This window comes from Lontra canadensis, unplaced genomic scaffold (genome assembly GCF_010015895.1).
Source record: "Lontra canadensis isolate GAN:19392208 unplaced genomic scaffold, GSC_riverotter_1.0 scaffold59, whole genome shotgun sequence".
Lineage (NCBI taxonomy): Eukaryota > Metazoa > Chordata > Mammalia > Carnivora > Mustelidae > Lontra > Lontra canadensis.
The window spans coordinates 10,177,956-10,193,322 of record NW_022631053.1 but is presented as its reverse complement, the minus strand read 5'-3'; the positions used below and the strand labels follow the sequence as shown (position 1 = coordinate 10,193,322).

At 36.0% G+C, this 15,367-nt stretch overlaps 1 protein-coding gene across 1 annotated transcript; it reads right to left on the bottom strand.

The window, feature by feature from the left end:
- Positions 1–14,642: 14,642 nt before the first annotated feature.
- On the bottom strand, positions 14,643–15,058 carry LOC116879059 (ATPase inhibitor, mitochondrial-like). The gene has a single exon (XM_032876991.1). It carries the CDS (start codon positions 15,056–15,058, stop codon positions 14,744–14,746), a length of 315 nt encoding a protein of 104 aa, XP_032732882.1. The 3' UTR covers positions 14,643–14,743.
- Positions 15,059–15,367: the final 309 nt, after the last annotated feature.

Genomic DNA, 15,367 nt, shown 5'->3' with positions numbered 1-15,367 from the left:
TGTAGAAATGTTGCTTCAAGCAAGATTACTGATGACTTTCAGTTATATCACATAAGACTGCCTATGTAGAGAACTAGCTCAAATAAAAAGAAAAAAAAAAAGGAGGAGGTCATGTGTCTTGAGAGCAAGTAGTATATGAAAGAAAGAGCATTAAACTACAAGTTGGAGACTGAGAGCTAGTCCTGGTTTCTGACAGGGTATAGCAATAATAGATTAGTTACCTCATGTTTTGGACCCTCAATTCTTCAACTATGAAATGAGAATATTGGATTAGATGATCTTTAATATCTCTTCCAACTTGAACATGCTTTGTTCTGTAATTCATCAGGAAAATGACTTCAAAGAAAAAAATCAAAGTGGGGTTTAAATGAAGTAAATGAACAGAAACAGGAGGAACCTAAAGGAGAAGGAGGGGAGGAGCGGGATGAAATCGTTTCGAATTGTTTGATTTGCATAAATAGAGCTACTTCTTTATGAACAAATGAAATCAATTTAAGGGACAAATTTCTGCCAGGCTTGTAGTCTTCCAAGTATTCTAACTGAGGTGGTATTTTCCCATTGGCAGATAAGAATGTCTTCTAGTAACTAAGCTGAATTTCCGCGGTGAGCTTGGGACTCCACAGAATATAAAGTGTGTATTTTCAGGAGATGATGCGGACACCTAGGAGACCTCGCTAGAGACGCAAGAGTTCTCTGTTCTGGTTCACAGAAGGTGCTTGGCAGCAAATCCACAAGCCGACTACTTGTCTTTTCTCATCCTTTCTACATGAATGAGAGGAGCCAAGAAAATAGAACGTATCAGCAAGAGCTCTGTTATTAACTCCAACCCAGATGCTTAGACTTTGATAAAAATATTAAGTTTTTAATTGTATAATCCATTCTCGGAGTCTCAAAAGAATGAGAATTTAATGGGAAGGATGCCCCTCCTCCCTTTTTTCTCTTTCAATGTAATTAATTATTTTAGAAAAATTATTTCACAATGCTGATTTTAAAACTTTCCCTTTTAACTGCTCTTTCATTTCTGCAGAGCCTGAGTAACTCCCAAAGTTCAGAGATCACAGTTTTTTACAAGGCAGCTCAGTATAACATGATTGTGTTCACACAGAGCAATGAACTACAGTATTTCATGCTCTTTCAGAGTGGTAACAGTTGGCAGGGAAAATTCTTGGTAATCCTTTCCACAGCTGCAAAAAAAAAAGGCTCTGTGTATCATATCACTAGACCTCATGGCAATCCAAATGCACAATACCTCAACAAATCTACAAATCCACTCAAAAATTCAAGATGACCAAAGCTTCACATGCTAACATGAAATGATCTTATTTACAGAAAGTGTATATTAAAGTTGTTTGCAACCTTGCATGAAATATGCACTAAGTTTAACCAGTTTCATCTGACAGTAGTTTATTTGGCTAGGATGCATAGTACTATGTATTGCCAGGAAGACGGCTGTTTAATAAGCGGGAAAAAATGGAGCTCATAAATGTTTGTGGAGGACTGGAATGTTCTACACTACGACTAAATTTCAGTAATGTATTATTTAAAAATTATAACAACACTTTGGAATGTGAAGTGTCTGATGTATTGTGTACCATAAAAACTAAACACAAATACCCTCTGTTTTGAGACAAACCCAGTAGCTTCAGTGGGTCCACTGCCACGCAGAGGAGTTAGAAAACAACCAACAGGGAAAATTTCTCCAGAGTCAGCATTAGAAGGAAATTATTCTGCCACAGGGTTTCTTCCGGATTAGATGTATTTCCAAATGCAAACCATCAGCCAAAAAATAACAACAAAAAATCTAGGGGAAAATTTCAAGTGACACAGAGAGCCTCGACTGGAATTCAAATTCAGTAAATATGCTGAGGGTAGGGGGGATGGTTTCAGGTAGCAGCATAACCAGGTTTTCTTGGGGTAGGGCAGGAAATAGAGCAACTCGAAGCATGTCCCACTACTTAAATGCAGGAAAGTACTGACTGGAACAGCTGAGTTTTTTCAAAGCTTTTACCCTTCAGTTAGTCTGGATAAAGTAACTTGTTCTAAAGCTAATTGTAGGCTTCTTTTAAATACAGTGTGAGGGGTCGCCAATTTATGATTCTCTTTTTCGTTTATTGCAAAGATAAAAGTGGGGTGTGTGAGTCTATGAGTGTCTGTGTGCGTGTGTCTGTGTGTTTCAGTTGAAAGGCTTTTATAAGTTCATGTTCTATACTCCTGGTCTTCTTAGCAGAGATCTATTTTTGTTTTATTGGTGTTTCTGGGTATTCCTCATTAAATGCTTAAAACTACATTATCTTAGTATGTGTTTTAAGCATGTTCACTCTTTGAAGCAACCTTCAGCAGAGCTTAAACAGAAAAGACAGGTAATCTGCCTAATGATTTTATAGTCTAATAAAAAATGTCTTTATAAAAAGGCATTAAGAACCTATTACTGCCACTGTAAGGCCAATGGAAGATAGAGACGCAAATGTTAATGGTTCTTTTTTGTTTATTGCAAAGATAAAAGTGGTGTGTGTGGTGTCTGACCCTGGGATCATGACCTGAGCCAAAGGCAGACACTTAACTGACTGAGCTACCCACCTTTTCTAAAAGATTTTATTTATTTATTTGAGAGAGTGAGCAAGCAAGAAAGAGAGAGAGAATGACCCATTCTTTTGATGAACATTTAGGTTGTTTCCAGTTTTGGGCATTTACAGATAAAGTTGCTATGAACAGTTATGGAAAAGTTTTTATATGGACATATACTTCCTTTTTTATTGAGTGTAGTCTTAGGAATTAGAAAACCAGGTCAGTCAGGGGTGCCAAGCAGGGAGCCCTCTTCTCCCTCTCCCTGCTGGTGTTTCCTTTCTCTCTGTGTCTTCCTCTGTCAAATAAATAAATAAATAAAATCCTTTAAAACAAATCAACAAACATACAAACAAATAAATAACCAGGTCATATGGCATGTTTATGTTCATTTAAGGAAAGTGCCAAACAGTTTCAGTGGTTGTACCATTTTATACCCTCCGCTGCAGTAGACGAGAACTTCAGTTGATCCATACCCTTACCAACACTTAATGTAGTCCGTTTTTAAATATTAAGCATTCTAATATGTGGGCTGTGGTATCTCATTATGGTTTTAATTTGTATTTCTGTAATGAATAATAACTTCGAGCATTCTTCCATCTTCAATTAAGTTGTTTCTCTCCTTATTTAGTTGTGAAATTTCTTTGTATATACTGATTATGATTCTTATCTGATATGTGTGACAATAATTCCTAGCATTTCTAATTTAGTTCATAGCTTGCTTTTTGATTTTCTTAATTGTGTGTTTTGAAGAGCAAGTTTTGAATTGTAATTAAACCCAATGTATCATTTTTTTTTCCTTTATGACTCGTGTTCTTGTGTTCTTTTTGTTGTTGTTGTTAAAGATTTTATTTATTCGACAGAGAGATATCACAAGTAGGTGGGCGGAGGGGGTGGGAGCAGGCTCCCCGCTGAGCAAAGAGCCTGATGTGGGGCTCCATTCCAGAACCCTGAGATCATAACCTGAGCCTAAGGCAGAGGCTCAACCCACTGAGCCACCCAGGCGCCCCATGTTCTTGTGTTTTAATAAAGAAAGATTTGTCTTGCGGTGTGTGGGTGGCTCAGTGGGTTAAGCATCTTCCTTTGGCTCAGGTCATGATCCCAGGGTCCTGGGACTGAGCCCCCTCCCTGCTCAGCAAAGACCCTGATTCTCTCTTTCCCTTTGCTGCTCCCCCTGCTTGTGTTGCTCTCTCTCTCAGTCTGTCAATAAATAAATAAAATCTTTTAAAAAAAATTTGCATCGTCCACATTTTCTCCTATGTTTTCTTCTAGAAATTTTATCATTTTAGATTTTGTATTTAGATTGTTTTTGAAGTAATATTTATGTATGATGTATATAGTAAGGTTGATTGTTTTTTTCCCATTCAGACAATCCAGCACCAATAGTTGAAAAGACTTTCCCATTGAATTGCCTTGGCACCTTTGTCATAAATCTACTGATTGTGTATATATACCTGTGTTTCTAGACATCTTGTTTAGTTCTATAGATCTTTTACTTTATCACCAAGAGCAAACTGTAATAGTAAGTCTTAAAATTTAGTAGAATAAATCTTTCAACTTTATCGTTTAATTTAATATCATTGCTTTGTTTATACTAGATCTTCTGCATGTCCATGGAAGCTTTAAGAAAAGTATGTCAATTTCTACTAAGCAGCATACTGCAATTTTTATGGGAATTGCATTGATTCTACTGATCAATTTGGGGATCTTAAGGATATTAATCATGTTAAGAATGTTGAGTCTTCATTATATCTCTTCATTTGTGTAGCATTTCTTTACTCTCCCTCAGAAATGTTTGTAGTAGTCTTGGATATTTTCTTTTATGTTTATTCCCAGATATTTTATGGGATTTATTTTGGAGGGGGTTGATACTCAGAACAGATCTGTAGATTTTTTTAAATTTTGGTTTTCAATTTTTCTGCAAGTGTATAAGAATACAATTAACTTTTGTATATGAACCTCATATTCTGTGACACTGCTAAAAAATTTGTTACTTCTAGTAATTTTCTACATAAATAAAGAATCTGTAAATAGGGAGAGTTTTACATTTTTTCTTCTTTTTATGCATTTCATTTCTTATTCTCTCTTTTTCCAATGGCTAGCTCCTTAGTTCAACATTGAACAGAGTGATAAAGGCAAGAAATACTGGTTTGCCCCCAGTGCCAAGAAAAATAATTCAATTTTTCACCATTAAATACAACGTTAGCTGTAGGCTTTTTTGTTGATACCCTTTATTCATTTGAGAAAGCTCTCTACCATGCCTAGTTTGAGAGACTATCATGAATGTATGTTGAATATTGTCAAAGACCTCTTCTGCATGTATTAAAGGATATTTTTTCCTTTTTTCCATTAATATAGTGAATTTTCTTGATTTATTTTTTAATATTAGTCAATCTCACATTCCTGGGAAAAGTTCTTTTTGATCATGATGTCTTATCCTTTTTATGTGTTGTTGGACTTACTTTACTAACATTATTTAAGGATTTTTTTCTGTCTATTCAAAAACACATTAATTGCTTCCAAGTTTTGGCAATTATGAGTAAAGCTGTTATAAACATCCATAGGCATATTTTGTGTGCATAAGTTTCTACTCCTTTAGGTAAATACCAAAAAAACGCAATTGATGGATTTTATGGTAAGAAAGTTGAGTATTACAAGAAACTGCCAAAACTGTCTTCCAAACTAGAGTAATTTTGCATTCCGACCAGAAGTGAATGAGTATTTCTCCTGTTGCTCCACATTCTTGTCAGCATTTGGTGGTGTCAGTGTGCTGGATGTTGACCATTTAGCAGATGTATAGAGGTATCTCATTCTTCTTTTAATTTGCAATTCCCAAATGACATATGATATTGAAGATCCTTTCATATGCTTACTTGTCATCTATATATCTACTTTGGTAGTATCTATTTAGGTCTCTTGCCCATTTATAAATTGGGTTATTTTCTTATTGTTAAGTTTTAAGAGTTCTTTGTATATTTTGGATAATAGTCCTTTCTATTTCAAATGTGTCTTTTGCAAATATATTCTCTTAGTCTGTGGCCTGTCTCACAATTCTCTTGATACTGCCTTTTGAAGAGCTGAAGTTATTAATTTTAATGAAGTCCAACTTATCATTATTTCTTTCGTGAATCATGTCTTTGGTGTTTATCTAAAAAGGCATCATCATACCTAAAGTCATCTAGATTTTCTTCTATGTTATGTTTTACAAGATTTATAGTTTTCTTTTTTTTTTTTTTTGAAGATTTTATTTATTTATTTGACAGACAGAGATCACAAGTAGGCAGAGAGGCAGGCAGAGAGAGAGGAGGAAGCAGGCTCCCTGCTGAGCAGAGAGCCCGATGCGGGGCTCGATGCGGGGCTCGATCCCAGATCCCTGGGATCATGACCTGAGCCGAAGGCAGAGGCTTTAACCCACTGAGCCACCCAGGCGCCCCATGTTTTATAGTTTTCTATTTTACATTTAGATTTATGATCTATTTGAGTCAGTTTTTGTGAAGGGTGTAAGGTCTGTGTCTAGATTCATTTTTCCATGTGGATATCCAGTTATTCCAGCACAATTTGTTGAAAAGACTAACTGCTCCATTTCACTGCCTTTTCTTCTCAGCCAAATATCAGTTGACTGTATTAGTGTAGATCTATGTGCTCTCTATTCTGTTCCATTTATCTATTTGTTTATCCTTTCACCATCGCTATGCTGTCTTGATTATTACAGCTTTACACTAAGTGTTGAAGTTGGAAACTATCAGTCCTCCAGCTTTGTTCTTCACCTTTGACATTGAATTGGATATTCTGATTTTTTTGCCTTTCCATATAAATTTTAGAATCAATCAGTATATATCCACAAAATAACTTTCAGGTGTTTTGATTGGGTATATTGTGAACATCAAGATCAAACTGGCAAGAACTGACATCTTGACAATGTTTGGTCTTCCTATCCACGAACACGGAATATCTCTCCATTTCTTTAGTTGTCTGATATGTTTCATCAGAGTTTTGTAGTTTTTCTCATATAGATCTTGTACATATTTTGTTAGATTTATACTTAAATATTTCATTTGGGGGATGTTAATGTAAATGTAATGTGTTTTTAATCTCAAATTCCACTGGTTAATTGCTGGTATATAGGAAAGTGATTGACTTTTGTACATCAGCCTTGTATCCTACAGTTCTGTTATAATTACTCATTAGTTGCAAAAGTTTTTTGTTTATCTGTTTGTTTATCAATTCTTTTGGACTTTCTATATCGATGATCATGTCCTCTGCAAACAAAGAACTGTATTTATTCCATCCCAATCTGAATAGATTTATTTCTTTTTTGTATCTTATTGTATTAGTTAGGACTTCCAATATGATATGGAAACATAATATAGTGTCAGAGGAAATTCTTGCTTTGTTCCTGACCGTAGAAGGAATGATTTGAGTTTCTTAATATTAAGTATAGTGTTAGCTATAGGTTTTGTTTTAGGCTTGGGGTTTTTGCTTTTTTAATTTTTATTTTAATTTTTTTAGAGAGAGTGTGAATGAGTGCAGAGGAGGAAAGTAGGAGCAGAGGGAGAGGGAGAGAGACAAAATCTTAAACAGACTCTGAGCTGAGTATAGAGCCTGACATAGGGCTCGATCTCACAACCCTGAGATCACAACCGAAGCCTAAATCAAGAGATGGACACTTAACTTACTGAGCCACCCAGGCACCAGAACTATAGAGGTTTTTTTTTTTTTTTTAAAGATTTCATTTATTTTACCTGACAGAGTGAGATCACAAGTAGGCAGAGAGGCAGGCAGAGAGAGGGGAGGGGGAGAAGCAGGCTCCCTGCTGAGCAGAGAGCCCGATGAGGGGCTCGATCCCAGGACGTTGGGATCATGACCTGAGCCGAAGGCAGAGGCTTTAACCCACTGAGCCACCCAGGCGCCCCTAGAGTTTTTTTTTAAGTAGATTTTTTTTTTCAACTTGAGGAAGTTCCCCTCTATTTCTATTTTGCTAACAATGTTTATATGATCCATTGTTGGATTTTACTAAATTCTTTTTCTACATCTATTTACATAATCATGTGATTTTACCTTTTCAATCTGTTAATATGACAGGTTCAATTAATGTATCTTCAAACGTTGAACCAGACTTTCATACCTGGGATAAATCGCACTTGCTTGTAGTATATAATCCTTTTTACATATTATTGCATTCAATTTGCTATTATGTTGTTGAGGATTTTTGCACCTACATTTGTGAGAGATATTGGTCTGTAGTTTTCTTCTCTTGTAATGTCCTTGTCTCTTTTGGTACTAGGGTAAGCTTGGCCTCGTAGAATGAGTTAGGAAGTACTCTTTCTGCTTCCATCCTCTGAAAGAGATTATAGAGACCTAGGATAATTTCTTCCCTAAATGTTTGATAGAATTCACCAGTGAACCTATCTGGGCCTGGTGCTTTCTCTTTTGGAAGGTTATTAATTATTGATTTGATTTATTTAATAGATACAGGTCCTATTCAGATTGTCTATTTCTTCTTGTGTGAATTTTGGCAAGTTGCATCTTTCAAAAAATTGGTGTGTTTCAAGTAGGTTATTGAATCAGTGGGCATAGAGCTATTTTTATCCTTTTAATGGCCATGAGCACTGTAGTGATATCCCTTCTTTGACTTCTGATATTAGTTATTATGTTCCTTCTCTTTTTTTTTTCTTAGTCTAATAAGAGTTTTGCTAATCTTATCATCTTTTTTAAAGTACCAGCTTTTGGTTTCATTGATTTTTTTTCTACTGATTTCCTGTTTTTAGTTTCATTGATTGCTTCTCTAATTCTTATTATTTCTTCTCTTCTGCTTATGCTGGATTTACTTTGCTCTTCTTTTTCTAGTTTTCTAAGGTGGAAACTTAGATTATTGATTTTAGATCTTTCTTTTTCTCTAACATATACATTAGATGCTATTAATTTCCCTCTGAGCACTGCTTTCATTTACCCCACAAATTTGACAGGTTGTATTTTCATTTTCATTTAGTTCAAAATATATTTTTTTATTTCCCTTGAGATTTCCTTTTTGGCCCATGTGTTATTTAGAAGCATGGTGTTTTAGCTCCAAGTATTTGAGGATTTTCCTATGTTTCTGTTTTTGATTTCTTTATTAAACTCATTGAGGTCTAAGAGCAGAAACTGCATGATTTTTATTCTTTTAAATTTGTTAAGTGTTTTTAATGGCCCAGAATATAGTGTCTTGGTGAATGTTTCATGTGAGTTTGTAAAGAATGTATATTCTGCTGTTGTTGGATTAAGCAGTCTATGGATGTTGGTAACATTCAGTTGATTGATTGTATTGTTGAGTTCAACTATGTCCTTACTGATTTTCTACCTGGCGGGCATGTCTATGTCTGACAGAGAGGTGTTAAAGTTTCCAACTACAAAAGTGGATTCATTTATTTCTCCTTGAAGTTCTATCAGTTTTTGTCTAATGTATTTTGACGCTCTGTTGTTAAGTACATAAGTTTCAAGTACTGTCATATCTTCTAGGATACTTGGCTTCCTAATTATTATGTAATTTCCCTCTTTATCCCTGATAACTGTTCTTGCTTTGAAGTTGGCTCTGTCTGAAATTAATATAATGACTTTCACTTTCTTTGGCTGATGTTAACATGACATATCTTTCTCTATTCTTTACTTTTTTTTCCCATTCTTTTCTTTTAATCTATATGTATCTGTATTTAAAGAGGGTTTTTTGCAGATAATATACTGTTGGGCTGTGTTTTTTGATCCACTCTGACAATCTCTGTCAGAGATCTCTTAATTGGTATCCTTAAACAATTGATGAATAAAGTGATTAATGGCTGAGGTACCTGGGTGGCTCAGTGGGTTAAGCCTCTGTCTTCAACTCAGGTCATGATCTCAGGGTCCTGGGATCAAGCCCCATATTAGCTCCCTGCTCAGTAGGGAGTGTGCTTCTCCCTCTTCCTCTGCAGCTCCCCCTGCTTGTGTACTCTCTTGGTCTCTCCTTCTCTGTCAAATAAATAAAAATCTTTACAAAATAATAAAGTGATTACTGGCAAATTTTAAATTTTTATTCATCTCAAGTATGCTTTTATTTTCTTATAAAACATGGTTATAATAGCTGCTCAAGTTCTTGTCTAATAATTCCAATATCTTAGCATTTGCTAATTCTTTTCCCTTGATAATTGTCCACATTTTCTTTGTTAAATGGTGCATAGTCTTCAGTTGTATACTGGACATTGTGCATGTTGTGTAGACTCTAGTTCCTGTTATAATCCTCTGGAGCATAATGATTTTTATTTAACAGGTGATCAACATGGTTAGGTTCAGACTATAAATTCTGTCTTGCCTTTTGTGGGTGGTGGTTCAAATCTCAGTTCAATTCTAAAAATACTTTGTCTGTTTGTTTCAGCCTATCCACAAAAAAAAAGTGATGTTGAGATAGGATTATACACAAAATTAAGGGATCTTCTTTTCTGGCTCTCTTTGCTCTGAGAATCTCTCCTCACTCTCTAGCCTCAAGAGGCTCCTTTGCTGGTTTCTCTGCTAGAAAAGATTGGCTTTCTATTGACATTTTACTCTTTCATGTATTCACTGCTAATATGCTGTGCTGTGGCTTGGGCCTACCCTTGGGGCAAAGTGTAAGAGGAAAAATTGAAAATATACACTGCGCATTCACTTTTGATTCCCTTCCTCCAATATTTGTTTACTTTTCAGAGTCTTCAGGTCATCTTTATATGTATAGATAAACATAATTTGAAATTAGCAAGAAATATGGGCTATAGTCAGCCTACACTACCATGCTAGACCCTTATTATTTAAATCAGTGTTTCTCAAACTGTGGGTTTGACCATTTATGGATCATATAATCAGTTCAGTGGAAACAATCAACAAAACTAAAAGGCAGCTTACTGAATGGGAGAAGATATTTGCAAATGACATATCTGATAAAGGGCTAGTATCTAAAATCTATACAGAACTTATCAAACTCAACACTCAAAAAAAAAAAATAATCTAGTTAAGAAATGGGCATAAGATAGAACAGACATTTTTCCACAGAAGACCTCCAGATGGCTAATGGACACATGAAAAGATGCTCAATATCACTCATCATCAGGAAATACAAATCAAAACAATGATGAAATATCACCTCATACTTGTCAGAATGGTTTAAATTAACAACATAGGAAATAAGAGATGCTGGCAAGGATGTGGAGAAAAAGGAACCCTCTTACACTGTTGGTGGAATGCAAACTGGTGCAGCCTCTCTAGAAAACACTATGGAGGTTCCTCAAAAACTTCAAAACAGAACTATCCCATGACACAGCAATTTCACTACTAGGTGTTTACCCAAAGGATACAAAAATACAGATTTGGAGGGGTGTGGGCACCCCAATGTTTGTAGAAACATTATCAACAATAGCCAAACTGTGAAAAGAGCCCAAGTGCTCATTGACTGATGAATAAATAAAGAAGATGTGGTATATATATGATGGAATATTATTTGGCCATCAAAAAGAATGAAATCTTGTCAATTGCATAACATGGGTGAAGCTAGAATATATTCTACAAAGCAAGATAAGTCAGTCAGAGAAAGACAAATACTGTATGATTTCACTCATATGTGGAATTTAGGGGGAAAAAAACAGATGAATATGTGGGAAGGGGAAAAAAGAGAGAGAGAGGAAAGTAAACCACAAAATACTCTTAAGAATAGAGAATGAGCTGAGGGTTGATGGAGAGAGGTGACTGTGGGATGAGCTAAAGAGCTGGTAGGTTTTAAGGAGGGCACTTGTAATGATGAGTACTGAGTGTTATAGGCAAAGGGTGAGTCATTAAATTCTACTGAAGCCAATATTGCACTATATATTAACTAATTAGATTTATTTATTTATTTGTTTATTTAAGTTTTTATTTATTTGGGAGAGAGTGGACAAGTGGGGGAGCAGTGGGAGAGGGACAAGCAGACTCCCCATTGAGCAGGAAGCCAATCCCAGGACCCTGTGATGGTGACCTGAGAGAAAGGCAGACACTTAACTGACTGAGCCACCGAGGGCCCTGTTAACTAACTAGAATTTAAGTTAAAATTTGAAAAGAAAAAAAAAAATCAATTCAGTGGATTGTTGCCTCACATTTTAAAAATTAAGTGTATTAGGGACTAGACTAGATTGTATCAGATTGAATCACATATAATAAATGTAAATTATGTTATAACATTTTTACTTGATTTTAATTTAATAAATATTTATTGAACATCTGCTATGTATCGAAGACTGTTTTACATTATGGGAAATATAGTAGTGAATATAAAATACAAAAGTCATATGTTTTTAAAAGGTGAATTGGAGGAGGAAAATATTTTTAATTTAATAGTATATATTATACTAAAATAAGCAATTTGGTACTATATCACATGTTAGACAAATAAGAGGGGGAAAAAAGTCTGTCATTCCTGTCTAGTCCGTGTGGACAGATTTTATAGGGAATCTTGTGAACGTGTGACCTCCTCTAATTTACCAGTTCACTGACTTCCATGTGATGATATCTGTACCATACCAGAAATCTAAGGAACAGAAATCTAAGTTTTCTAGGCAGTGGTCAGTAGCAACATGAATGGGAGGCCAAATTAGAGCTAAGAGCAAACAAAAAAAGTGATTATAGTGTGTTTTTTTTCCCAGAGCTTATATAAAAAAAACCTCCCCGCTCCAAAATGTACAGGTGGTTTTATACAGATTGTTCATGAAGATGAAAATGCAGAGAGTTTACATCACATCATAGAATGGAAAGCTATAATCACTGTTGTTAAAAATTCCCTTACCACACAATGAAGAATTTTCTGCTGACCACATTTATCTTTAAGCTGCAGGTCCCTGACATGGTGCCTGGGCTCTTTCTTTCCACAATCCCATATTCTCTTTTCTGGCAACCCCATCATCACATTCCTATTTATTTCTTACACAGGACAGTGTTGATTTTCCCGTCTTCAACTTCTTATTTTCAACTTCTTACCTCAGAGCTGATAGTACATCAACATTAAGACCCATTCCATGTATTACCCTACTTCCCTTTGCTAGAAAGGGTTTTTTCCTTCGTGTTTAAAGGTTTTTTTCCTTCGCGTTTAGGGTAAGGTCAAATTGGGGGTCTTGATATGCTAACAGGAGTCCTATTTTTGACCCCTAAACTTGGGAAGGGAGTAAAGCAGGCCCAATTTGCTTCATTTCCAAGTATCCCCCAGAAGTAGAGGCAGGAGATATAAGGGTGTTTTTCTCACTTCAAATGTCTCTAGCAACTTATTAGATAGACAATAGCTAAGTGGACCAGGGAATTAAATATAATCATATATTTTTTTTCCTATTCTAAATTTTGTTGTAAATATGCTTATTATGAGTAGAAATGCTACTCACCTATTTCTGAGAGCGCACTAATATTGAGATAGAAATATACAGCACAGCTTCCCATTCCAACACAGAGAAGAGATCATTAACTGAATTGCTCCCTGTAACCCACTTCCTCCACTCTCAAAATTTTTCTCAACCCAGCTCTAAGACAGCTAACTGCCCATCAATCCATATTGAAACAAGAATTCGATTGCAATATTATTGGTCATGGCAAAAACATTCTCAGAAAGTTGTGTTTCTGCCAGTTTCTACAAATAAATTTGCATTCCCATAAAGATAATTGCTAACTGAAAAAGCAAAGTCCAATCTAATTCTTTCAAATTTCTGTAGGCATCATTTTCAGCCATAGAAAGAATTAACTAAACATATGTAACTAGAGAAAAATGTATATTTAGACAAACACAAAGATTCCTTTTAAAGAACAAATATTTCTTTCTAGTCTATTTAAAAATAAAAAGGTACAGATCTGGAAGCAATTTAGTAAATTTACAGCATGTAAATGATAATTAACTTTAGACAGAAATCGTTTGTTTTCTTGAAATGAGGTAGATAAACTCAAGGGCAAGATCAGGTTCAAATCTTAATCCCAGAGTTAAGTGAGACAGAAAGAGACCTAGTATGCAATGCTGACTATAAATACATGCTAGGCTGCTTGAATTGTTGTCACTGTCTACAGGACTATTTTGCAGTAATAAAATCTACACATTTATGGCTTTGACTACACAGAGATTTTATGAATGTGATTATTTTAATTCAATCTGTTCAGCATATTTTTACGAGAGGAATTAGAATTTATATACCTCAAGTTCCAAGCCTGAAAATGTAATATCAAATTCAATTAAAGTTTGTTAATGTAAGTATTAGTGAAATTTCCTTAATTAAAAATAACACTGATCATGGAGTAAAATGGATGAACTGAAGCCAGAATTTAAATTCTGCTTTAAAAAAACAAAACAAGGGGCGCCTGCGTGGCTCAGTTGGTTAAGCGACTGCCTTCGGCTCAGGTCATGATCATGGAGTCCTGGGATCGAGTCCCACATGGGACTCCCTGTTCAGCAGGGAGTCTGCTTCTCCCATTGACCTCTCTCCTCTCATGCTCTCTCTCTCAAATAAATAAATAAAATCTTAAAAACAAAACAAAACAAAACAAAAAACAGTGCTTTAGAAAGTCCACTCTATTTAGACTCCCTTCTGGGAGGAGCTTCTGCTCACAGCTTTTGCTGAGTAAATAGTAGACCTTCTGTCTCCCCTCTTTATCCCAAAGATGGCTAGACAGGGTCAACAAGTAATTTTAAGGTAACACATAATTAGGTCCACCAGAAGTCTAGATCATTATTTTGTATAAACACAGAAAGAGGATAGCCAAGCCGATCAAGCTTATCTTGGAAAGCTAAAAATAATGGATATGGCAGAAAATGCCAGTTGGTGGGGAGCTGTGCAGCTGGAAGGTCAGGTGGACCCAAAGGTTAGAACAGCCATTTTGGACCATGAGTAGGATAAGTAACCAAAGGTAAATTTTGGGAGAGAGAGAAATCACACAAAAGCATAGAGAAAGGGCTCCTGGGTGGCTCAGTGGGTTAAAGTCTCTGCCTTCGGCTTGGGTCATGATCTCAAGTCCTGGGATAGAGCCCCTCATCAGGCTCTCTGCTCAGTGGGGAGCCTGCTTCCCTTCCTCTCTCTGCCTTTTTTTTTTTTCCATTGATGACAATTTATTATAATCTGTTGGCAGCACAGACAGATATTAATAAAACCAGAACTATGTTTCCTCATAAGTGGGCAATGATATATAGCTATTCTATGGGAACTGCACACATTTAATCATCGTCGTCTTTTAGATGTTTGATCTTCTTCTTGTGCCGCTCAATTTCTTTCTGCAGACGCTCAGTTTCCTTTACATGATGGGTGATCTCCTCTTCATGGTGTTTCTTCAAGGCTGCCAGTTGTTCTTTAGTGCGTGCTCGGAAGTATCGTTCCTCTTCAGCTTGCTCTCTCTTTCCAAAGGCCCCACCTGCCTCCCGGATTGAGCCAGCGCTGGAGTCTGACCGTTTGGAGCTGAAGCCTCGGGCTTGCATGGCCCTAAAGCCCCCCACGCCCAGCCAAATCCGGGCCACCGAAGTCGCGACAGCCATTGTTGCCTGCTTGTGATCTCTGTCAAATGAATAGAATTTAAAAAAAAAAAAAAAAAAAGCTTCAACCTCATTTAAAAAAAAAAAAGCATAAAGAAAAGCAGGTAACTGAGCAGCATCTAAATTTGAATAGTTTCATCTCTCTCCCTATCAAGCAGTCTGAGATCATTGACTTTTCTGGGGACATCTCTCAAGGATGAGGTTTTGAAAATTATGTCTCTGCAAAAACACACCTGTGTTAGATCAGGTTCAAGGCATTTGTCACCACTGGGGACACCACATGGCCACGTCAATCTGGGTGCTAAACATCCA